The sequence below is a fragment of the Phalangium opilio genome, unplaced genomic scaffold (assembly GCF_054372755.1).
Source record: "Phalangium opilio isolate 3A_F unplaced genomic scaffold, DU_Popi_V2 ptg000209l_1, whole genome shotgun sequence".
Taxonomy (NCBI): Eukaryota; Metazoa; Arthropoda; class Arachnida; order Opiliones; family Phalangiidae; genus Phalangium; species Phalangium opilio.
This window is the reverse complement of record NW_028324217.1, coordinates 13527511-13553636: the sequence shown is the minus strand read 5'-3', so window position 1 is coordinate 13553636 and position 26126 is coordinate 13527511. Positions and strand designations below refer to the sequence as shown.

Sequence of the window (26126 nt, the reverse complement as noted above, 5' to 3'; positions counted from 1 at the left end):
TTGTCTCGATTACCTTCATAATGGCATACTACTTCTCAACGATAAGGAGGAGAAACTGAACTCACTAAACGCTAACGTGGAGCGTCTCATCGATAACCCTGAAGAAGAGGAAAGGGAGTTCGAGACCTGTATTAAGTACAATGACGAAATCATCGAGGTTCGTGGAGCTGCTCAGCGTCTACACGATCGTCTTAAACAACACGGAACTTCTTTAGTTCAAAACCTACGAGAAAATCCAGCGGGACCCATGTCATCAACGGTAACCAACCCTGGTATCCCACCGATAGATGAACTTTCGCTACAACCTAATCCACAAGATGAAAACCGTTCACAAGCTGGAAGTACGGGAGGTGTGTCGGCCTCACGAGAACTTTATGTGAGACTTCCAAAGTGGGAAATGCAACGTTTCAACGGTGATATGTCTGACTGACTCAACTTCTGGACACAATTTTGCAACGGCGTCCACGACAGAACTGATCTACGGAAGTCAGATAACTTTACCTATTTGAAGTCTTATTTAGAGGGAGAAGCCGCTATGGCTATAAAAGGATTAGCCTGATTCCAATAATGATTACGCTATTACTCTCATAAAAGAACGTTTTGGGGATACTGAAAAAATTGCTGGTACTCACATGAATATCTTGACTACTTTAAATCCTGTTAAAAGAGTGAGTGACATTGATTCTTTAAAACAATTGTATTCTACTTGCGAAGTGCAGATAAGAATTTTGCAGTCTTTAGGTGTATTTTCTGACTCTTACAGTATTCTCTTATGCCATGTTTTAACAAAATTGCTCCCGTTAGAGTTAACTATTGAATTTAATAGAAAATATGATAGCCTAACTTACAAAGTTGAGGATTTGTTAACTTTCCTTCGAAAAGAAATTGCATGTCGCGAAAATGCGTATAGTTTTAAGCCTTTTGAAACCGAGCACAAGCCTAGCACGCATAAGACCCACGACATTCGTGACCATAGACCACTGCTTCGTCTTTAAACCTATCAACTAGCAGTGTTTACGTGAAAATCTGATTTTATTGTTGTTAAGTATTGAATTGACACGATTACAGATTAAGAGCCATTTATTCTTAAGAGAGTCCCTCTACGCGTCTATATAAAATCTGCCCGCTTTGGGCGTCGAACTTCCTTTATATACAATCATATATTTTTTATCGTTGATCTATTATTGATCTATTATCATAAAGATGTTTTTTAACTATTCTTATCTAACAATTGTGATAAGCCTTTGCACAAAACCTCAGAGTGCACAGACCTAACACTCGTTGAACGTAAACATGCTGTGACATCCGAAAAAACGATGTTTCATATGCCTCCGAAAGCATTTCGTAAAGAAATGCGACAGTAAGAACAACTCTTGCAAACAATGTGGTAAACAACATCATTTAACTCTTTGCGACGATTTGGAAAGAAAAAGTAACGCCTCTGTATCTAACGAAGGGATAGTCAACTGTCACGTGGGTACAAACGGGAGTAAAAGAAATGGAACCGTGCTTTTGCAGATGGCCCAAGCCTTTGTAAGAAGTTCCGCTGGGGGAACTTCGATAACAATCCGTTTTCTCCTCGATAATGGAAGTCAGGTGACTGTCATAAAGGAAAGCGTCTCTAGAAAACTCGATCTTCCCGTAGTCAGAGAAGAAGAACTATATATTTTCTCCTTCGAAGGTGAAAAGCCCATAAAGACCGTTAGAAAAAGAGTTCGTCTTGAACTACAAAACGTACGAGATCCTTCAAAAACTGTAATTATCGAAGCCCTTGAATCTAAAGAAATCAGCGGAGCCGCGTTCTCTGTACCGAGCTCCGAGGTGGTCTTTGAGATGAATAAGAGGGGTCTAGCACTAGCTGACACCCCTGTGGAGACTAATGGCAGAAATTAAGATCACACGATCGATCTTTTGATCGGCTCCGACGAGTACTGGAGTATCGTCCTTGGTGGATTCGAACGACTCGGACCAAAGCTAGTTGCAGCTGAAACGATTCTTGGTTGGACGGTACACGGCCCATCATCCGTAACTACTGCATCAGTTGGAGTAAATACAGTTGCAATCTTCGCCGCGCCTATTCTCTTTAAGGAGGAAGATCTCACTTCCAATCAACTTCGCGCCTTCTGGGAGTTGGAGTCCATCGGAATAGTCGACTCACAATCTACATCTAAAAGTCCCAGCGCAGCACTAGCCTCTTTTGAACAATCTCTCTCGTTTAAGGCAGGACGCGATGAAACCATGCTAACCTGGAAGCCCAACAAGGAAGATCTTGGAGATAATCTTGCCATAGCTACGAAAAGAACGCTCAACCTGCTTGAAAAACTACGCAGAGACCGATATTATTCGCTAATTACAACGATGTAATGCGAGAACAACTCGATTCTGGAGTAATAGAAGAAGTAGATTCAAAGGAACAAGAAACTCGAACCCTAGTATACTATCTCCCTCATAGAGGCGTACACCGAGAATCTAGAGAAACAACAAAGTTACTTGTGGTTTTTGACGGGTCGTCACATGCCACAGGAAAACCGTCACTGAACGATTGCTTGGACCCTGGTCCAAACTTAAATCCGGACATTTTTGACATTGCTATTCGATTTCGAGGAGGAGAAGTTGCGTTTACTGGCGATGTTCAAAAGGTGTTCTTGCAAATAGCTATTAACAAGAATGACCGAGAAGTCCTACGTTTTCTGTGGATTGATGCAAAGAATCCAAATCCAAACTCTAAACTGAAGGTCTATCGCATTACTCGTGTACCATTTGGCGTCACATGTAGCCCCTTCCTGTTGGCAGCCGTGATAAAGCATCATTTCGAAAAGGATTCCCTCCCATTGGACCGAAATCCCATTCAACCGTAACCAAAGAAGGGAGGTCCCATTGGACCGAAATCCCGCACCTTGGGCGGTTTACGAAAAGTGGAAATAGCCATGAATGGCTGCACTTAACGTTAGTGTACACTGCCTAGTTATCTCCGATAAAAAGGAAGTAGCAATGAGTTAACCGTGGAATCGGTTTTAAAGGCTTATGTTAATTTAAGGGAAAGCTAAAATAAGCCGTAAACCGTAACATTTTCTTTAATGTTACTTAAAATTACAAAAGGCTTTAACTTGAACAAAAAGTCTAATAATTTTTTCTCTGTTTATTTCAACTTGGTTGTTTCAAATTGAAAAGTGTTCTAAAGTAAGTTTCCAATGGTATTTTCATGAAAAGTACGAAACATTTACGTCGCTCAACCTAACCAAAACAAAGCAAACCAATCCAAATCTAACCTAACCTAACCTAAAATAACAAAACAGTAATGTTTTGGAAAAGGCATATTATTTGAGAAGTCAATGAAGCTAAACATCAATATTCTGGAAAAGGCGTAGCACTGTTAAATGATTTATAAAATATTATTAACCTAACTTAACCTAACCTAACGTAACCTAACCTAACATAACAAAACAGTAATGTTTTGGAAAAGGCATATTATTTGAGAAGTCAATGAAGCTAAACATCAATATTCTGGAAAAGGCGTAGCACTGTTAAATGATTTATAAAATATTATTAACCTAACTTAACCTAACCTAACGTAACGTAACGTAACATAACAGTAGTGTTTTGGAAAAGGCATATTATTTGAGAAGTCAATGAAGCTAAACATCAATATTTTGGAAAAGGCGTCGCATTGTTAAATGATTTAAAAAATATTACTAACCTAACCCTGTCCTAAATTAACGTCACCCCGTTGCATTCGAATCGATGAGATCTCCTTATCTTACGCAAATCCCAGTGGTTCGAAAACCCGCCGTTCCGTTAGTTTCTTATCTAGTTTGGCGTATTTCGGTTGAATAGGATTTCGGTTCATTGGGAATTCGGTCCATTGGGAGGATACCTCGAAAAGTACCTATCACAAGAGCCCAAGGTCTGTGATTCTGTAGACAAGGGACGTTATGTAGATGACCTAGCCTGCATTCACCGAAGCGCTAAAGAAGCTTACCATATTTGTACTAAAGCCGCAGATCACATATTAGAAGCTGGAATGAAACTTCAAAAATTCAAGACAAATTGCGAAGAATTACGACAACTTTGGCTCAAAAATAAATACGCTGAAGATGACCTATCCAATCATTCTACGACTAAAGTCTTAGGAATATCCTGGAACACAGAGTCGGACTGTCTTTTCTTTGAAGTCGAACGCCTGCTTGATTTCTTAATGCACAGACTTAACACTAAGCGATGGGTACTCAGGGCCGTCGCACGCATTTATGACCCCCTGGGAATGCTGTAGTCTTTTACAGTACGAGCTAAGTTTCTCTTTCAAGCACTTTGGCAAAGGGGTTTACCTTGGGACGAAGAGTTACCCAATGATTTAAAAGCAAAATTCGACAGCTGGACTTCTGAATTAAGAAAAATCAGAAACCTGTCAATACCACGTTATTACTACAAAGAAGCTGGAGCTAAATTCCACGAAAACATTAAATCAAACGAGCTACACGTATTCGTTGACGCAAGCAAAAAAGCGTACGCGACCTGCGCTTATCTTCGATTCGAAACCAAGGACGGTACCATCGGGACCGTACTAGTCACTGCAAAGACCAGAATTGCGCCATTGAAGAAGATTACGCTTCCTCGGTTGGAGTTAATGGGAGCAACAATAGGAGCTAGACTAGCTAGGCATTTACTCGATACTATGTCAACCAAACCCACTGAATTAAAAATGTTGACCGATTCTACAATTGTTCTTCAATGGATCAGAGGTTCAGTCAATGAAAACCTTTTGTTTTTAACAGGGTCCGAGAAATTCAAACCTTGACCAATCCCGAAGTGTGGGGCCATTGCAGGACCAAAGAAAATCCCGCGGATCTACCCACGAGGGGAAAGACAGTATCAGAGTTGGAAAACAGTAGTCTGTGGTGGAATGGTCCTGTATGGCTCGGAAAACCCAAAGAGATGCAATCACGACAGAAGCAAGTTTCAAAGGGAAACTTTCCTGAATCGGACGAAGAGTTACGCAGTTCCTTTCGGTCCGTAACACAATCAATTTGCACCGTCGAACCCTCTATTGAACCACCACTCAATCTTGATAATTTCAGACTCAGAAAGGTCTATCGCGTTACAGCTTGAATATTCCGTCTAAAGGACAAGTTGGAAAACCTAAGGTAACCTAAAGTCGACCGGAAGTTGGACGATCTTTCCGTAGAAGAAATGACTAGAGCAGAAAAATTTTGGATACGGTTGGCCCAAAAGGAGAGCTTTCCTTCCGAACTTGAAAGTTTGAAAACTGGACAAAAGATAGCCTCAGATTCGAAGATCTTCATGCTGCAACCTTTTCTGGATGACGATCGTCTGATGTGCGTATGGGGACGTCTAACGTCAAAGTCCCTTTCATATAGAGAGCGCCATCCCTGTCTCCCAAACATAGGCTTGCCCATCTAATCGCCGACTATCATCATGGTCGTCCAAAGGTGGGCATTTTCTAATACTTCATTGTTAGAACATTCACACTCAAAGATAAAGACGTCTGTATTTACCATTTAACTCTTTCTTTTATGAAGGAATGAATCATGTTAAGCGAGAAATCATCAGGATCGCTGCTCAAAGTTTATAAGGACTGTTAAAACATTCTATATACTCGAAGGGACGATCCATGCCGCGAGATCCATATGACGTTTCTTCCAAGTGAAGATTCATGCCGCTAGAACTTTATGAAGTTTCTTCAAAATGAAGATTTATCCCGTGATATTCACATGATTTTTCTTCAAAATGAAGGTTCATACCGCAATACCCATATGAAGTTTCTTCAGAATGAAGGAAAGGCGATTGGTATATCATAATATTATGACACTCTGATCTTCGAATTAATATATTCAAAAAAGAACGGATTGGGAGGATACCTCGAAAAGTACCTATCACAAGAGCCCAAGGTCTGTGATTCTGTAGACAAGGGACGTTATGCAGATGACCTAGCCTGCATTCACCGAAGCGCTAAAGAAGCTTACCATATTTGTACTAAAGCCGCAGATCACTTATTAGAAGCTGGAATGAAACTTCAAAAATTCAAGACAAATTGCCAAGACTTACGACAACTTTGGCTCAAAAATAAATACGCTGAAGATGACCTATCCAATCATTCTACGACTAAAGTCTTAGGAATATCCTGGAACACAGAGTCGGACTGTCTTTTCTTTGATGTCGAACGCCTGCTTGATTTCTTAATGCACAGACTTAACACTAAGCGATGGGTACTCAAGGCCGTCTTCAGACGTATCGAACAAATAGTCTTCAAAAAATGGTCGAGAAACTTTGGCTATCACAGCAAACATTTCCCATGTTATTCCTTTGGGAAAATTTCCCTTTTTTTTGCCAAAATGACTGAATCATTTTTTGGAAATGAAAACCACCCTTAGAAACTTTATTTTTTATAAAATAAACTAATTAATGGATCTCTTTGAAATTTTAACCACATATTAAGAGCCTGGATTGTAGATCAGTGGAAATTGTTCAAAACAGTAAACATAATACGAAAAAAGTTACATCCAAACAAAAAACCCTCCTTATACATTAAAGTCAGTATGAAATCTTATCTAAGAGAGCAACCGCTCTCATAGAATAAAGTAATGATAAAGTTAATTGTTAGAGTATACAAACTTTAATTCTTTAACCTCTTTCTGAACACATCATCAAACATGAACGAAATTGTTCAATCGCAAAAGGTGTGCAAAACAAAATTTATTCTGCCCCAAAATTACATGATTCCGCTGCTGTAAATTTGTACTACAAACAAAGCTTTCATTAAAAATACATTAACTTCTCAACAATTTACTATAACTTGCTTATTTACATAGGCCTTCAAATAGTTTGATAATGTAATTTATTGCTACAACGTTATAATCCGAAAGAACTTGATTATGAACACTTTCCTTAAGTGCAGACTTTCTTCAAATAACTGAATTATTATTTAACCTAGTTCAATCACCCTTGATCGCTAACCTAGTTCAATTACCCTTGATCGCTAACCTAGTTCAATTACCTTGATCGCTAACCTAGTTCAATCACCCTTGATCGCTAATCTAATTCAATTAACCTTGATCGCTAATCTAATTCAATTAACCTTGATCGCTAACCTAGTTCAATTAACCTTGATCGCTAACCTGGTTCAATTAACCTTGATCGCTAACCTAGTTCAATTAACCTTGATCGATAACCTAGTTCAATCACCCTTGATCGCTAACCTAGTTCAATCACCCTTGATCGCTAACCTAGTTCAATCACCCTTGATCGCTAACCTAGTTCAATCACTCTTGATCGCTAACCTAGTTTAATTAACCTTGATCGCTAACCTAGTTCAATTAACCTTGATCGCTAACCTAGTTCAATTAACCTTGATCGCTAACCTATTTCAATCACCCTTGATCGCTAACCTAGTTCAATCACCCTTGATCGCTAATCTAATTCAATTAACCTTGATTGCTAACCTAGTTCAATTAACCTTGATCGCTAACCTGGTTCAATTAACCTTGATCGCTAACCTAGTTCAATTAACCTTGATCGATAACCTAGTTCAATCACCCTTGATCGCTAACCTAGTTCAATCACTCTTGATCGCTAACCTAGTACAATTAACCTTGATCGCTAACCTAGTTCAATTAACCTTGATCGCTAACCTATTTCAATCACCCTTGATTGCTAACCTAGTTCAATTACCCTAGATCGCTAACCTAGTACAATTAACCTTGATCGCTAACCTAGTTCAATTAACCTTGATCGCTAACCTATTTCAATCACCCTTGATTGCTAACCTAGTTCAATTACCCTAGATCGCTAACCTATATCATCACCCTTGATCGCTAACCTATTTCAATCACCCACGATCGCTAACCTAGTATAATCGTCTATAAAGACGCTATAATTGGGGTGAAACGACTACCTAACCCATACCACTAAAAAGTCGTATGTTCCACAGTTTTAGGGTAAACAACGCATTTTAGAGTATGTAATTAAAATTAAGAAAAACTATACTTCGACTTAATTGTTTTTAATGAAACTTCAAAAGGCACGAATTTAATGTTCGACCTTTCATTTAAAACGGTTTTCAGACCTATCGAAAAAATAGTCTTCAAAAAATGGTCGAGAAACTTTGGCTATCACAGCAAACATTTCCCATGTTATTCTTAAGGGAAAATTTCCCTTTTTTTGCCAAAATGACTGAATCATTTTATGGAAATGAAAACCACCCTTAGAAACTTTATTTTTTATAAAATTAACTAATTATTGGATCTCTTTGAAATTTTAACCACATATTGTGGGCCAGAAATGTAGTTCTGTGGAATTTTTCAAAACAGTTAAGGCAATACAAAAAAAACTACATCCAAACAAAAAACCCTCCTTATACATTAAGAGCAGTATGAAGTCATATTTAAGAGAGCTACCGCTCTCTCAGAATATATATATTGTTTCCAATGTACCTGATTTTAAAATTTCAAATGTACCTTTCTAAAGTTTCAAATGTACCTGATTTTTAAAATAAATCCACAAAACACTTTAAATAAGAAAATAAAGGTTGTCTTCCTTAAAAATACTTTTAAATAAGCCAATAAATAAATTAAAATTCAAAGAATATTAATACCAAAAACAGCTAAGTCAATATTCCCGCTTTTTACCTCTCCGAGTGACGTATGTCACGGAGAGGTTCTAATTTCGACGTGTCTGTGTGTCTGTCTGTCTGTCTGTTGTTACACCCACGTGACCGCGTTCGCAGTTTGCAAATCGGAGCAAACGTGTTCTCAATTTCCGGAAATTTCGAAAATTGCATTACACTTACAGGCTATTACTCCATTGCTTGTCTAACATCACCAGCCTCTGGTCTTTGTCCATCCCACATGGACACCAGTCTGTACACACTGGCTTCTAATCACAATCATCTGCTGCTCTTTGTCCATCCCACATGGACACCAGTCTGTACGCACTGGCTTCCAATCACCACCCTCTTGTGGTCTTTGTACATCCCACATTTACACCAGTCTGTACGCACTGGCTTCTAATCACCACCATCTTCTGGTCTTTGTCCATCCCACATGGACACCAGTCTGTACACCTGGCTTCTAATGAGATCCCCACCATCTTCTAGTCTTTGTCCATCCCAGATGCACACCAGTCTGTACACACTGGTTTCTACACACCACCGTCTTCTGGTCATTGTTTTTGTCCATCCCACATGGACACCAGTCTGCACACCTGGCTTCTACTCCATCATCATCGTGAAGGTAAAGACATACGCGGCGATCGGTCAGGGTTACGAGAAACGTCCGGCCTCCCTAAGGTGGGGCTTCCACCAAAGGTTCACGCAATTGCGCTGTTCTTATCCATAGCTGCGATTCGAAACCCTTATATACTACCTATTTTAGTAAGGCGAAGCAACCGGCGTATGCTTCATTTCAAACGCCAATATTAGTCAAGTCTCTCAAGAATGTTTAATTGTTCTTTTTTAAAACGATGTAACGTTCAATAAGGCGAATAACTAACGAAGAAAATATTAAATATTAATTATATTTATTTTAATATTTAAGATAATCTTGTTTCTCAATTCAAAATTAATACGGAAAGAGTTAAAAAGCAGCCTATGTTTTTGTCTGTGTGTGTCCGTCAGTTGTTACAGTAGTGCGCTGCGTTAGAAGTTCGTTTTGTTTTGATGTGTAAAGAAATCCTACAGAACCATAATATTCCCTTTATCCTTAATATAAAATGAATATGTGGAAATATTTTTCGTAATTATGATGCATTTAGTACTTTTGTAGCTTTAAAGCTCTATTTCATTTTGATATTCCAAAGATTTTTTTAAATAGTATTATTTAAAATGGATGTTTATATATTACTTAAGCTATACTAGATCTGTTTATAGCATAATCCTTTCTAAAGTGAATACAAGCACAATGCTACTATGTTGGTCAAATGAACTTTTATTTGTCAATAGGCCTAGTGAACCAAAAAGTAAACGCTTGGTTTTCGTTTCTGTAATGCAGAGACATTAACGGTTCAGAGTGAGCCGAAAGTTAAATACACTTTTAAATAATTAGGCTTAAATCTGGGCCGCGTTCAGCAGAGCCCAGCGCTGTGAACAGTGTCCTACATAACGGGATATTGTTTATGAATTATCACGTCATGGTGCTCAGCGCTGAGCTAGCGCGGTCTTCACAGAAAATAGTCGGCTTTTTGGATAACGTGACGTAAAACGCGTAGTTCTCAGCTTGGCGAAAAAACCATGGAGGAATTAATACAAATAGCTTGATGATTCTGATGGGACTATAGCTATTTAATTGGCGTGAAATCAGTTGATCACGCGAGAATTTTAAGAGATATGTTAGTTTCTAATTTTAATTATAAAAGTTGTTATCTATCTCTATAAATATGTTATCATACAATTTTTGTTAAGCCTTGGTACCTTGCACGCTTTATTGCGCTAGCGTCATTTATAAAACGCGGATGAGCGGAGAAAAGCTATGACGACAGAGCTCACCGGTAAACATTTCCAAAATCCGCTGTGTTTTTTGGTGAGCTCTGCTGAACGCAGCCCAGACCAGTGAAAGGTCTGATCGTAATCGGATTATAGCTTCGTGTTTTCATGCTTTTCATGATGCGCATTTACTTTCAGTGTGTGTAGCCACAAATAAGCTTTGGTGTTATGTAACGTTAACAGTCATGTTGACAAAACTAAGAAAATCGTTGAGGTGAAACGAGAGGATAGTGTTTACATGGCAACCCTGTTGTGAATATGGCTTTGAACATAGAGGAGTAGAAAATTGGGGTAATATCCCTCCAAAGTTTTATCTCTTCATTTCCCGTTTTTCCCCCATCGGATGATTTTAATGTGTACAAGTATATCATTATTGGATTTAAAATGTCGTCTGATTTACAGTATATTTGCAATGCTTTGTATACTGCTTTAATATTTCATAAATTTTAACTTAAGAAACATTTCCATATCTGTGTAAATAAGTTTGTAAGTAGTCGTCTTGACTCGGAGAGGGATTATTTTGGTTTTCCCAACTTGTACGTTTAAAAAATTCTCCACGTATGACGTCACATCTATGGAACGCGGACCATAAGCAGACGAAGTTTCGTCGAGAGACAGAAAATTGAAAATTCCTAGCTCCGATCGAGACCCCCTGGGATGCCCCTAGCTTCCCAGAAGTCTGACTTGGAATCTCGGTAAATGGATAGAATTCTTAGTTTCTCAGTCAGAATTCTCAGTAAGTAAACATTAAGGTTTCGTCTGCTATAAAAATGGGCACGGAAGCCTAAGCTTCAAATATCGTTTAAGCGTTAAAGAGCATTGTTATTTAACCTACGTAAATTGATGAATCAGTACCGCTATCCATCATTGTTTAATATATGTCGCGAAAAAATAGTGCTTTAAGCATAGACATTAGAACACTATTAAGAACCTAGACAAACTATTGCAAGGGGGGGTCTCGCGACATTCTGTTACGAAACTTTCCATCCCACCCCTTCGCGTGTGTGATAGGGTTTTTGATACGTGGCGCCCCTATCGGCGAGCGAAGGAGTTATACAATTTGAACAAAAAATAAATACCGTAATGTTTCGTCTTGCAAATATTTTAATTCTATGTTAATAAACATCTCTTTACTTTACAAACACTTTTCCTTCCATTAATTAATACGGAAATTAATGAAAATTAATTAAATATAAAACGTCCCCGGCGGGATTCGAACCCGCGGTGTCTCCCACCCAAGTACTGACCGCGCTAAAGCTGCTTAACTTCAGTGTTAACATAGGGTTAGTAATATTTTAGTTTACCTCGCCGCATGTAGATGGCGCTACAAGCAACTCACCCTATCACACACGCGAAGGGGCGCTTCCATTGAACCCGAATCAAAGCTGAAAATTCAACTGTTCCTCTTGTATCTCGATGGAAGTTACAACCCTAAACCACGCCAACACTCGCGCGCTTGAAGGCCGCCATTGCACAAGACTGGTCCGTGGCCTACAAGATATCTGTAGAGGGGAGGTCTGAATATGAGCCTCCGCAGACGATTTACAGTTTCAAATGACTACAAGAGGCCGCCTCCTCCGTTTTTTGGATGAAAATGCCGGTTACATTAGTCCAACGGCCGTGTTTTACTTATTAGGGGTAAAAAATCAGATGAAATTTTAAATCAAATTTCTCTCTTCAAATTCAACGCTAAAACTGTCAAATTTCAATGCTTCATCAAACGCTTGTCCACCATGTATTAATAAATGGTGAACTGCCATAGGCGTAGAGTTTCGTAAATGTTTGGTGGGGCCCGGCCCAACCGGCCTGGACCAATACATAGATAGCATCATGCATGATGCATGCATATGATGTATATAAATTCCTAACGAATATTAAGTAATAAATTTATATATACTACATTATATAGTATTTATTAAGTATATCCATGTACTATGTTTTCCTTTAAAGATAATCTAGGCTGTTTTAAAACAAATTTATCCGTATTTGCGCATTACAATGCGAATGTAAAAATCCTTTCAAAAATTTCGAGACCACTTTCAAAACTCGGGAAAATCACCAACTTAGGAAACCATGAGAGCGACTTAACCCATAAGACTAATTTATACTTGTGCCTCGAAAAACATTTTGAAAATTGTTTATCCCTATCAAGGACAAACTGAATTCCTATTCCGAGTATTCCCACATTTTTTGCGTTCCACCGGACCTAAGCCGTTCCACAGCGCGCCTATTTCTCTCATATTTCGCATCCTCCCGCCATCATCCTTGATTTGGCTTTGAATTGCACTAAAATCTAGAAGTCCGGTAGACTGTACTGCGCATGACACGCCGATAACTCTGTCGCAATTTCCGTCTCCTTTCGAATCCCTCTTAAAGCATCTAGTATCCCTGGCCTTACATTCGTCGCACTATTCCAAAAGCGGATTATGCTTCACACATAAAGTACGTAAGTCCCACTTTTCCATAGCTTTGGCCATAGATTTCATGACATTCCCGAAGTAAAAACTAAACAGACGAACAAGAAAGCTTTTAACCAATCATAAGTCCCCTAACCGTAGATAGCCTCTTTAATGCCAGACAAATCGGCGACGAATATTACTATTTTCTTGCATGGGACCTGGACTAGACCTCGCCGGCGATATAACCGGGAAGCTCGAAAGGCAAATTTGCGGTATCGTTCGTTAGTCGTTATATTATATTCAACGTTTTAAAGCTCAAGTTTCGAAAATTTTCGAGTCATTTAATAAGTCTTCAACTAAATATTATAAGAATTTTTTTAAATTCAGCAGAAAATAGCTCTGCGAGTAATAGTAGACTCGAAAACTACACTAAGCCTCGGCTAGGTATCGGCGGTATCCCGATTCCCGAGCCGCCAGCGGCTGGGCTCGCCGTAGCCGCGAGAACAGAAAAAATCCTCTTAAAAAACAGATACACGGCGTCTTAAATAGTCTGAGCAAAAGCTACCCAGATTGATTAGATCTTCGCGCCTTACTCCTAAAATAATCTTTGGTATTGTGTATAGTTTTAACTAAAGAATATTCAGTCTTTATAGTAGTTCCCTAATTTAAGTACCTGGAAAATCGGTTCTTAAAGCGGAAGGATCGCAAGGATCTGAAGGAGCCGCCTTACCGAATTATGTTCCTCCGCATAAGGGGGGTTCTTTCCCAGGAGCTTAGATAATATCGTGAAGCTCCTCCAGGCACAATGGCACATGTTACGTACTTCATGTGTAAAGCCTAATCGGCTTCTGACTATACTAGACTAGAGCATGCTAAAAATGGGTTATTTTCAGAAGACCAGTTGCACTTTTCAATCGGAGCCTCCGAAATGAACTAGGCCCATGCGTGTCGCGAAGCGAGAATATTTTTTTAACCAATTTAGTTCGCCGTGGTTTTACGCTTGGGGGCGCTTATATTACCGTACAATAAACAAAGTTCAACCCCGTGACCCTGTCGCGGATTGTAAGTATACGTTTTTATTACTCTTACTGAATTATTTTAATTGAAATAATTTATTTGTTGTCATCAATACAATCTAACCGAAAGATTCAATATAAAGTGAATAGTCCCAAAAACATTTACGTTAATTTTAGGATGAAACTTTTCTCTATCATAAAAATTTCATGACTGACCCCTAAAATATCAACGATAATTTAAGGAAGACCCCTGTTACAACGGTAAAATAAGCGCCATCTCGTACACATATATGGTGAAAATATTTTCCTTAACAAACTGGATATTTTCCCACATAAAATTTGACATGCATGGGCCTAGTTCATTTCGGAGGCTCCGTTTCAATCCCATCCCTCATTCCTTCCCTTATTTGTGCGACTTTTGTCAACGGTCAACGAAATTGTTGTAGTATCTAAATTTAATTGACGTGAAAATCTTGAAAACCAGCCAATCTGGTTAGGATGGGCTGCCAGCCGCTGCTGCCTGGACCGGTCAACTCACTTTTTCAACGAAATGGAAAAAAATCTCTTAGAAACTACACTTTTTAGACACGTCGTATGATGTACATCTACGATGTGGACATTAGTATGACCTGCCCTGCTGGCGGTGGCATTGTAGGAGTATCTCTTTACTGCCTTCTTTGTACTGCCTTTGGCAGTATAAAATGTTTCGTTCCTCATTGAAGGGAGAGTCAATGGGAGCTGATGGGAGAGGATAGTGGTGAGGTGATATTTTTCGTTCGTCATTGAAGTAAGAGTGAATATGAGAGGATTAAGCATTGCATTAATTGTACTAGTATGGTTAAGCATTGTTTGTTTCACATTTGCTCTATGTTTCAAGCGAGAGAGAGAGAGGATTGTGATATAGCCTTAAAATGGAAGGTTTAATACTCCCTTTAAAATTCCTATCACCCTTCGACAAGTATTTTACGCATTTAATCCCACTCCCCTATTTCAACATTCAAAGAAATCGTGGGGAATTTTAAAAGCAAAAGCTTCTCGGAACCGGGTTATTACAATTATAACATAAGTAAATTTCAAGTTTTCTGTTTATGTCGTACTATTACAAATATAACAGAAGTAAATTTCAAGTTCTCTGTTTATGTCGCACTATTACAATTATAACACAAGTAAATTTATTGAAGTAAGAATAAATAAATAGATAACGATGTGGCTACTATTATGGCCCAGCCCTTGAGTCGTCTTGTTTACATTTTGCAGAACAAAATAAAACTATTCTGTTCGGATAACACTGCTTTGTAGTGGTTTTAATGGTTTTTTGCAGTCAGTCAAACGCAAAAATTATTTTTATGAGGTCACTATCTTCATGATTTCGGTATTATGGATGACAAATTTTTGGAGGGGCCCGTGGCCACTTCTAAAATTTTTTGGGGGGCTCGGGCTCCACGGGCCTATAGAACTCTACGCCTATGCCCTTCTGGGCATTTAAGAGCTTCGCCAATGGTTTTTTTACCGATTTCAACATCTCCATCATCTTAAACAAACCCACCATCTAAGAGCCAATTTCGAATTAATTTTAACGCGTGAGGTGCATCAGCAAAGCATTATATTTTTCGGGATTACTAGGATGATCAAAAAAATTATTGTTTATATTGATCCTTAACTTGTTCCACAAACCCATGTTAACCCCTCCCATATCACTGACCATTGCAACTATTAAATAACCCGCATCGTATAGTTTGGATGGATATTTGAAACAAAATTTTTTTAGTCATTTTTGATCAAAATCAATATAAATTGGTTGCTTCGATTTGGAGAATAGACCTCTCACCATTGCCACCTGCATTTGACTATGTTTTCCTAATACCTGATCTCTTTTTACATCATATTCGTATTGACTTTTAATCTTCATTTCGTCAAAGGTTAAAACTGAAAGCTTTTCTAGGTCAGGCATATTCATTCCAGTACTTTTCATGATTCTCAAAATATCGTCTAATACTCCCTTTCCTAAACATATTTTTGAAGCGTAGGCTCTTAAAGTTGACAAAGATGGCAAAGGAATTTTAAGTTCCTTTTTTACAAACAAATATGCCCGTTTACTGAAATATCTCAATGCATATGCATATGCGTAGGTGAGATCTTCAATGGACCAAACCACCATTTTTTTACCCATTAATTGTTTGACCTGACTTTCTGTAAACACAGTGCTATGTATTTCGGAACATTTGCGGTTTAATAGTTCTTTTTTGTTTTTCTTAGTTTTCAAAAGCTTAAGTTCTTTTTTCAGTTGTTTGTTGGAAATTTCCGATATACGTTTTTCGATTTTTAAAGAGTTAACTTCCCTGATTTTCTTCACATATTTTTGCTTCATATTTGAATACCTTGATTGCCAAATTTTAAGCAGGTTCTGTTCTTTTCTAAAGATTCACAACTACAACACTTGCGCTTTTTTGGTATATTTTCAATGCAAAGTTTTTCTTGCTCCGAATTAGCCAAGTCAAAATTAATTGAGGTTGACTCTGAGTTTAACACATCCTTAGCGATTTTTTGTCTTTCTCGATTTCGGGCTCGTGCTTGCCTTTCATTTCTTGTAGTATCGCAAATTAAAACCTCAATACCTAGGTTTTGGGTGGGAATTGCAGTTTTCTTTAATAGCTTTCCATGTTTTTTTGGTTGATAGTTTAACAATTCTGCTTTGAGATTACGCTCATAATCTTCTTCATTAAAATGAACGGAACAAATAACACTTGTAGACGGGTTAAAAAAATCTTTTCTCCTACATTTGTTTATCCAAATGCTACGTCTTTCGTCTTTAGGAAAGGCATGATAAATTATGTGGCATTTTTGTGGATTCTGTTTTGTGGCAAACAAACTATTGTTGCACAGAGCCACTGCACACCTCATTCCTGGCATTGTGTAGTGTTATGAGCCTCTAAAACAAACCAACGGAAAATATTCTTAACCGAGATTTGCAAATAATTTAATAATATAGAGTTTGAGCGGATTTAGACTATTTAATTAGTACAATTGATTACGAAGCTTTGTTGGTAAAAATCCATTAAATTATGGGCAATAACCGATAACAAAATATAAGTACATTAAAGTTTAAAATTAAACCAAAATACACTTATTAAACCAGGCTTCATAATCTATTGACCAAGTCCTAATGTAACCTAATCCTAGAACCAGGGGGGTCTCGATCGGAGCTAGGAATTTTCAATTTTCTGTCTCTCGACGAAAGTTCGTCTGCATATGGTCCGCGTTCCATAGATGTGACGTCATACGTGGAGAATTTTTTAAACGTAAAAGGGGGAATATTGACTTTGCTGTTTTTGGTATTAATATTCTTTGAATTATAATTTATTTATTAGCTGATTTAAAAGTATTTTTAAGGAAGACAACCTTTTTTTCTTATTTAAAAGTATTTTTTAAGGAAGACAACCTTTTTTTTCTGATTTAAAAGTATTTTTAAGGAAGACATCCTTTTTTTTCTTATTTAAAGTGTTATGTGGATTTATTTTAAAAATCAGGTACATTTGAAACTTTAGAAAGGTACATTTGAAATTTTAAAATCAGGTACATTGGAAACAATATATATATATATATATATATATATATATATATATATATATATATATATATATATATATATATATATATATATACATTTTTTAAATGAAGTACATTTTAAATAATCACAACATGCTCATTTTTAGCAAATAAATTTAAGGGTTTTTTTAGCTGCTTTTATATTTTGGTTTGGTTCCAGAATTAGCTGGTTTAAAAACTTAATACGGATAAAAGTACGCATCTTCACAAATGTAGCAATATCTCTTGGGTATGTCGTAAATTGTTGACACACCTTATCCACAACACTATTGGGCGTATCAAGAGTAACATTGGACGTATCAATAGAAACATTGGACGTATCAATAGTAAATACGTTGGAAGTTTCATTAGATAATCAGTTCAGCCTTAAAATCTCTTACAAAATCTTCGTCTTTGAAATGTTCCGAGCAAATTCTTGCATAAGTAGTATTTAAAGTAACTGTTATGATTCTTGTCCACATTTTTAGAAGTTACGGAAAATTTATTATCACATCCAGTTATTGCACACTTTGCTCCACCGTACGGCATGTTAAAGATTTTATTTAGGTCATTAAAACAAGTTAAAAAATAGGAACTAATCAAAATTAATTGATTTTATCTAAGCCTTGTCCATAACTTATAGCCTCTACGCTGTATATATGAGCTTTGGTCGTCTGCAGAATTTCCACGTACTACGTCACAGAGAGAGTCAGGGAGAGACCAATCAAATAACGAGAAAAAATCGAAAGAAAACGGCGGGATCGAGGCAGCCTTATATAGCGCTTTCTTTATGAACCTTGATCCTAGATTATCAACTGTTACAGCGAATGATTAAAGAAACCTCAACGTTTGATTTTTTTATACTTATGATAATCGTATTTAGCATGAATAACAAACGTTTCAAATAAAAATTGGAGAATTAAACGTACCATTAAAATAAAACCTCCACGAAAAAACATCGTAGAAGCCTTCGAACTGGCGAGACCCCCGTGACAGGCGATTCGGAATCTCGGAGGTCGAAATATGACGTCACGAAACTTTCTCCCTTCGTCGCGTATTTTACTATTTTCCGAGTCGAAAACCGAAGCTTACGAACTGGCGAGACACCCGTGACAGGCGATTCGGAATCTCGGAGGTCGGAATATGACGTCACGAAACTTTCTCCCTTCGTCGCGTATTTTCCGAGTCTAAAACCGGTCGCGTTGGCACACCTATATAAGCAATATCTCCAACAACCTTGGATGCCCCCAAGGTTCGTAAAGAAAGCGCTATATAAGGTTGCCTCGATCCCGCCGTTTTCTTTCGATTTTTTCTCGTTATTTGATAGGTCTCTCCCTGACTCTCTCTGTGACGTAGTACGTGGAGATTCTGCAGACGACCATAGCTCATTTATACAGCATAGAGGCTATAAGTTATTGTTGTGTTTTCTACAACAATAACAACCACGACTGGGATACGGATAAAATACTTGGGTTGATTTATTACATTGGTTAAAAGATAATTACAAGTTCAGAGAACCGCGTTACATAGTGATACATCCGATAGTGATTTTCTATCGTTATCGCGTTGGCCTTTTATACACCCGGCTTATCTATTAGTAGGTCAATTATAGGTCATTTAGTTTTTTAAACATAACACCACTTTCTTCCTTTTCTTTTTTTATTATAACCCGAGTCGTTCTATTGCTTTGCGGGGTCTTTGCGAACGTCGAGGATTGACTTGAGTAGGTGGTCCTGTGTCATCTCCTTCGTCAGTTGTGGTCGCCTGGTTGGAAGTAGTATTGGTTGGTGGTTCGCCTTCAATTGCTACCTTGTCAGGTATGATTTATGTGGTCGTTGGAGACGTCGTTGGAAACCATTGATCTTCATCTACAAGTTTGTTCTGTGGATGTGGAGGTTTCGCCTGATCCCTAGACGCCACGTCGGAATGTTCGTCTTTGAGTGTTGTGTGTCGTTTTCTCAATTGGTTCTGGTGTTTCCTCATGACCCTGTCACCACTGACCACCTCGTACATGGTCATGCCTATCTTCTTGTTAACGTGTCCTTGAATCCATTTAGGTCCCCTGGAGTAGTTTCGGATGTAGACTTCTTCGGGCTCTTGGAACATGGCTTTGTTAACTGTGGCGGCTCGGTCGTCGTTGTTTGGATAGTTTCTAGGATGACTTAAGTCCATACAGGTGATGATACTTCTTCCCAACATGAGTTCGGCCGGGGATTTTCCACATGGTAACGGTGTTCTTCTATGTCGCATCAGGATACGAGCTAGTCTCTGATCTAGTGATCCAACGTTGAATGTCTTGAATCCCGCATTGAGAATATCGATGGTCGTATCATGCCTTCCGGATAACTTTTTGAGAGAACCTTTTATGGTCCGCACGGTTCTTTCGGCTTGGCCGTTCGATTGTGGATGGTAGGGCGCTATGGTGATGTGGTTCATTCCATTCTTGCGGCAAAGTCTTTGAATTGATGGCTTGAAAAACATGTTGCATTGTCCGTGACGAGAGTGCGTATGATCCCAAATCGTGCCATCATGTTGCGAAGGGATTGAATGATGTGGTCAGTTGATGTGGACGCGACAACGTCCACCTCTATCCATTTAGAAAACGCATCTACCGTTATTAGTAGAAATTTATTTTCTATTGGTCCGGCGAAGTCACAGTGTACCCTTTCCCAAGGTGTTTTAGCGGCAGGCCATGGTGAGAAGGTTTTCGCGGGCTCAGGTGCAAGAGATTGACAAGTATCACACTGCTTGGTGAACTCTACAATGTCTTCGTCAATCTTCGGCCACCAATACATGGAACGAGCCAATGCTTTCATACGAACGATTCCCTGGTGCGTTTCGTGGAGTTGCTTCAACATCGTTGATCTCAGGACCTTTGGAACGATGACACGTTGTCCGATCATGAGAACTCCCTGCGTTGTAGATAGTTCTTGCCGACGAGAGTAATATGGCCTTGCTTCGTTTGACTCCCGATCTTCTCGGCTCCAACAGTTTATTACGCTTGATTTGATTTTTAAGAGGAATTGGACGTTTTCAGTGGCGCGTCTTATGTCTGCCACGGTTGTTGGTCTCTGGTCTATCTTCTCTATCAGCAATACATATTCGGTAGGCAAGGGTGTTTCGTCGATCTCAACCGGAAGTGGTAAACGACTCAGCGCATCGGCGTTTGAATGCAGAATTCCCTTCTTGTATTCAATTTGGTAGTCGTATGCGGAAAGAACCAACGACCATCTTTGGATGATCCGTTATGAGCTTGAAGCGTCGCCCCAGCAAGTAATCTCGAAACTTCATTACGCCGTATACTAATGATAAGGCTTCCTTCTCCAGTTGGGAATAGTTCTTCTCAGCAGTTGAGATGGTTCTTGACGCAAATGATATGGGACGCTCTTCTCCGTCGATGACGTGTGAAAGAACGGCTCCGATGCCAACTGGAGACGCGTCGCAAGCTAGGCGAATCTCCTTAGTGGGATCGTAATGTGTCAGGAAGTTTGAGGATAGAAGGAACTCCATGGCTTTCTTGAAGGTATTTCGTTCCAGAGTGTTCCATCTCCATTCTGTCGATTTTTCGAGTAATTGGTATAGAGGCGATAGCTTCGTGGCGGAGTTTGGTATGAACTTTGAATAATAATTCAAAAGTCCTAGGAATGAACGTAGTTCCTCTATGTTTCTGGGTTCTGGAGCGTTGGAGATTGCAGCGGTTTTAGTTGGTAATGGATGAAGGCCGTGACCATCTAGATGATGTCCCAAGAAGTCTATGGATGGTTTCGCGAATTTACATTTTTCTTTACGCAATTTCAAACCGGCGTCTTTTATGACACGTAGTAACGAGTCTAATCTTCTTAAGTGATCGGCTTCATCGGTACCTCGCAACAGAATGTCATCCTGAAAGGGCGTGACGCTGTCTTCGTTACGTAGCAGCGACTCCATGTGCTTTTGGAAGATTGCAGACGCTGATGTGATTCCGTAAGGCAGGAAGTTGTATTGAAATAGCCCTTTTTGTGTGTTAATTACTACCAATTCCTTTGATGATTCTTCAAGCTCCAGTTGACTATAAGCGTCTCTCATGTTGAGTCTGGTGAAGATTTTGCAGCCTGATAATTTAGCGAATATATCCTCCGCTTTAGGTAGAGGGTACTTTTCCGTTTCAATCTGTCGATTTGCCGTAACTTTAAAGTCCCCACAGATCCGGACACTACCGTTTGGCTTTAGCACCGGAACTATTGGAGCTGTTGACCGGGCGAAAGGTACGGGTGATATGATCCCAGTTTCTTCCAGGCGTTGCAATTCCTGATCAACTTTTTCTCTGGAGGCATATGGCACGGATCGCGGCTTGTAGAATTTAGGCTCCACGTTTGCCTTCCGATGTAGCTGAACTTTTAGGCCTCTTAGGCATCCGTTTTTCTTCAGGTCGAACACTTCTTCATGCTCGCTCAGGATGGTATGTAAGGACTTGACCGGATCAGAGATTTTTAAAATGGCGTTCGATATGTTGGATTGAGGTAGTACTCCCTTTTGAATGATGGGAAGGGAAGACGACAGCCATGATCTTCCGCATAAAGTAGGTCCACTTCCTTTGTAGATTATTATGGGAAGGATGTCTTCGTGCATACGATACTGGACCTTGACTTGACTCGTGCCCATGATCTCAATGTTGTGACCTGAGAATGACGTCAATCGAACTTCGGAACTCTTTATGTTTTCCGCCTGGATTAGTCCATCAGCTTCCTCGCTAGGGATTAGCGTAAATTCGGAGCCAGTGTCTACCTCCATGGTGATTCTCTTCCCATTATCTACGCATTCGATCTTGTATGGATGCGGGGAGCTTGCGTTCTTCTTTTGGGCAGGAATGTGAAAAACATCATCGGATCTTCTCGGCAGTTGCGTTTTGGTGAAGAAAACGTCGTATTCCTCAGACTCCTCTACCTCGGCATCGATGTACTTCATTTTCTCGTCCCTTTTTTGCTGCTTTTTGTAAAAGGCTTTTGAGATGTGACCCTTTTTCCCGCATGCGTGGCAGGTTGAGTTTATGTAGGGACACTTAGACGCTGCGTGTCCTTGCACTCCGCATCGGTAGCATTTGTACTCAGCTTCCTTGACGGCGGGATCCAAGGCTTGGTTCGAGGCTGACATTTGTTTCCCTCGTTTTGCTCGGCCTCTTTTCTTCGACAGCAACGATATGGCGTGTACTTTCTCCGTGGATTCTCCATTTTGCTGATTCCTCATGGTACTAACGTTTTGTACCGCCTGTTCCATGGCTTGAGCAATTGACATAGCTTTAACGAGGGTTAACTTTTCTTCAGACAGTAACCTTTTCTGCAGAGAATCTTCCTTGCAGCCGCATACGAGCCTGTCCCTGAGCATGTTGTCAAGCGTAGTCCCGTAATTGCAAAATTCACTCATGCGACGAAGTTCTGATATGTACTTTGCTATCGTCTCTCCGGGTCTGCGATCACGTGAGTTGAATTTAAATCTTTCCACTATCTCGGATGGAACTGGGTTGAAGTAATACGCTAGTGTTTTTACCAAGACATCGTATCCCTTGTCAGTGGGTTTAGCGGGTCCCACGATGTTCCGTAGAGTTGCGTACGTAGCTGGGCCAATGACTGTCAACAGCATCGCTCTCTTCTTTGCCTCATCTTCAATATCATTCGCGATGAAGTACTGTTCTAGCCTCTCCGCGTATAATGTCCATGAATCCGTCTTTTCGTCAAAGGGACTGAACTGTGCGGCGAATGACATAATGCTTCGGGCGGTCTTCGTAACAGCGAGATATCTTTGTCTTGAGATGATGACGTTGAACTATCGATGGAATCTCGCCTCCGTCGCCAATTTGTTGTGTTATCTACAATAATAACAATCACGACTGGGATACGGATAAAATACTTGGGTTGATTTATTACATTGGTTAAAAGATAATTACAAGTTCAGAGAACCGCGTTACATAGTGATACATCCGATAGTGATTTTCTATCGTTATCGCGTTGGCCTTTTATACACCCGGCTTATCTATTAGTAGGTCATTTATAGGTCATTTAGTTTTTTAAACATAACAGTTATGGACAAGGCTTAGATAAAATCAATTAATTTTGATTAGTTCCTATTTTTTAACTTGTTTTAATGACCTAAATAAAATATTTAACATGCCGTACGGTGGAACAATGTGTGCATTAACTGGATGTGATAATAAATTTTCCGTAACTTCTAAAAATGTGGACAAGAATCATATAAGTTACTTTACATACTACTTATGCAAGAATTTGCTCGGAACATTTCAAAGACGAAGATTTTAAGGCTGAACTGATGGGAACGAAGCCTAAAAGACGGTTAAATTCAAGTGCAATTCCTTCTATGAAGTTACCATACCAACAGTCTGTGTGTGTGAAAAGTTCAGAAGCAAGAGAGTCTAGAGCCAGATGTAGAGAAAAAAGAAAACATATTGATGAGTTAGTAAATTCAGAACTGTTAGAATCTAATAAGATTTCTTCCAAATCATGTATATTATCTAATGAAACTTCCAACGTATTTACTATTGATACGTCCAATGTTTCTATTGATACGTCCAATAATGTAGTGGATAAGGTGTGTCAACAATTTACGACATACCCAAGAGAAATAATTGTTACATTTGTGAAAATGCGTACTTTTATCCGTATGAAGTTTTTAAACCAGCTAATTCTGGAACCAAACCAAAATATAAAAGCAGCAAAAAAACCCTTAAATTTATTTGCTAAAAATGAGCATGTTGTGATTATTTAAAATGTACTTCATTTAAAAATTTTATATATATATATATATATATATATATATTAACCAAAAATGTCTTGATTAGAATCAAGACCTAAAAAGTATCGATAAGACTGAGGTTATCACTTGTCTGAAGGATCATTACCGTTTTCCGTTGAAATAAATTATTTTACTGGTAATCAATTTCAAAAATTTACTTATCTCGGCTTTTTGACCACAATTCCATTCGACGAAAACATTTATTTATAATGATACTTAAAAAAACGTAAATCAACAAAAGTTAGTATTCTTATTGTAATTAACATAATACATTTTTTTATCCCAGAAATAGGACCAAATGGACAATTTTACAAAATTTTTAAAAATGCTGATTTATGTCCGTTTAACATATAGATAAGGCCAGTATGAAATTCGGATATCCTTAAAACTTCACAGAGACGATCCGAGATTGTCAATTTCAAACTTTTATGTAGCAAAAGTACCTACAAGCACCCGGAGCAAGTACCTACAAGCACCCGAAGCAAGTACCTACAAGCACCCACAAGTACCCACAAGTACCTACAAGCACCCACAAGTACCTACAAGCACCCACAAGTACCTACAAGCACCCACAATTACCTACAAGCACCCACAAGTACCTACAAGCACCCACAAGTACCTACAAGCACCCACAAGCACCTACAAGCACCCACAAGCACCTACAAGCACCCACAAGCACCCACAAGCATCCACAAGCACCCACAAGCATCCACAAGTACCTACAAGCACCCACAAGTACCTACAAGCACCCACAAGTACCTACAAGCACCCACAAGTACCTACAAGCACCCACAAGTACCTACAAGCACCCACAAGTACCTACAAGTACCCACAAGTACCTACAAGTACCTACAAGCACCCACAAGTACCTACAAGCACCCACAAGTACCCACAAGCACCCACAAGCACCCACTAGTACCTACAAGCACCCAGAAGTACCTTCAAGCACCCATAAGTACCTACAAGCACCCACAAGTACCCACAAGTACCAAAGGCAGTTGGTTACATAATTTATTAGTGAAGGGGACCATTTCCAACTTAACTTGTTAGCTCACACAAAGCTAGGTCCCCTTGTTTTTCAACCACCACGAAATATGAACCAAATAGCTTTAAAAGTGCTAACATCATAAACTGTCTCTTTACACTGCTTAATATCGCAGATATTTTGAAAATTTAAATTTAAACATACTTAGACTAAATTATAGTCAATGAAAATTGCTTAGCGGAATGTTAGGTGTTGTACCTTCCATTTAAAACCGTTTTCAAGTCTAACAAACGTATAGTTTTTTTAACATCGGAGCCACCGGATCGTTTTTTTCAGAAAATTTCCAATGTTATTTCTAGGGGAAAAAATCCTGTTTTTCATAAAAAGGTGTGAAAAATTTTATGGAAATGAAAACCACCCTTAGCAACTTTATTTTTTATAAAATTAACTAATTAATGGATCTCTTTGAAATTTTAACCACATATTGTGGGCCAGAAATGTAGTTCTGTGGAATTTTTCAAAACAGTTAATGCAATACAAAAAAAAACTACATCCAAACAAAAAACCCTCCTTATACATTAAGAGCAGTATGAAGTCATATCTAAGAGAGCTACCGCTCTCTCAGAATATATATTGTTTCCAATGTACCTGATTTTAAAATTTCAAATGTACCTGATTTTTAAAATAAATCCACAAAACACATTAAATAAGAAAAAAAAGGTTGTCTTCCTTAAAAATACTTTTAAATAAGCCAATAAATAAATTAAAATTCAAAGAATATTAATACCAAAAACAGCGAAGTCAATATTCCCGCTTTTACGTTTAAAAAATTCTCCACGTATGACGTCACATCTATGGAACGCGGA

General features: G+C 38.7%; 1 protein-coding gene across 1 annotated transcript; it reads left to right on the top strand.

The window, feature by feature from the left end:
• Nucleotides 1–2363: 2363 nt before the first annotated feature.
• On the top strand, nucleotides 2364–12234 carry LOC149620727 (uncharacterized). Its single transcript, XM_089854580.1, has 7 exons — nucleotides 2364–2785; nucleotides 3835–4222; nucleotides 4271–4773; nucleotides 4824–5085; nucleotides 5164–5337; nucleotides 5859–6151; nucleotides 12129–12234. Exons 1-7 carry the CDS (start codon nucleotides 2364–2366, stop codon nucleotides 12232–12234), a joined length of 2148 nt encoding a protein of 715 aa, XP_089710706.1.
• Nucleotides 12235–26126: the final 13892 nt, after the last annotated feature.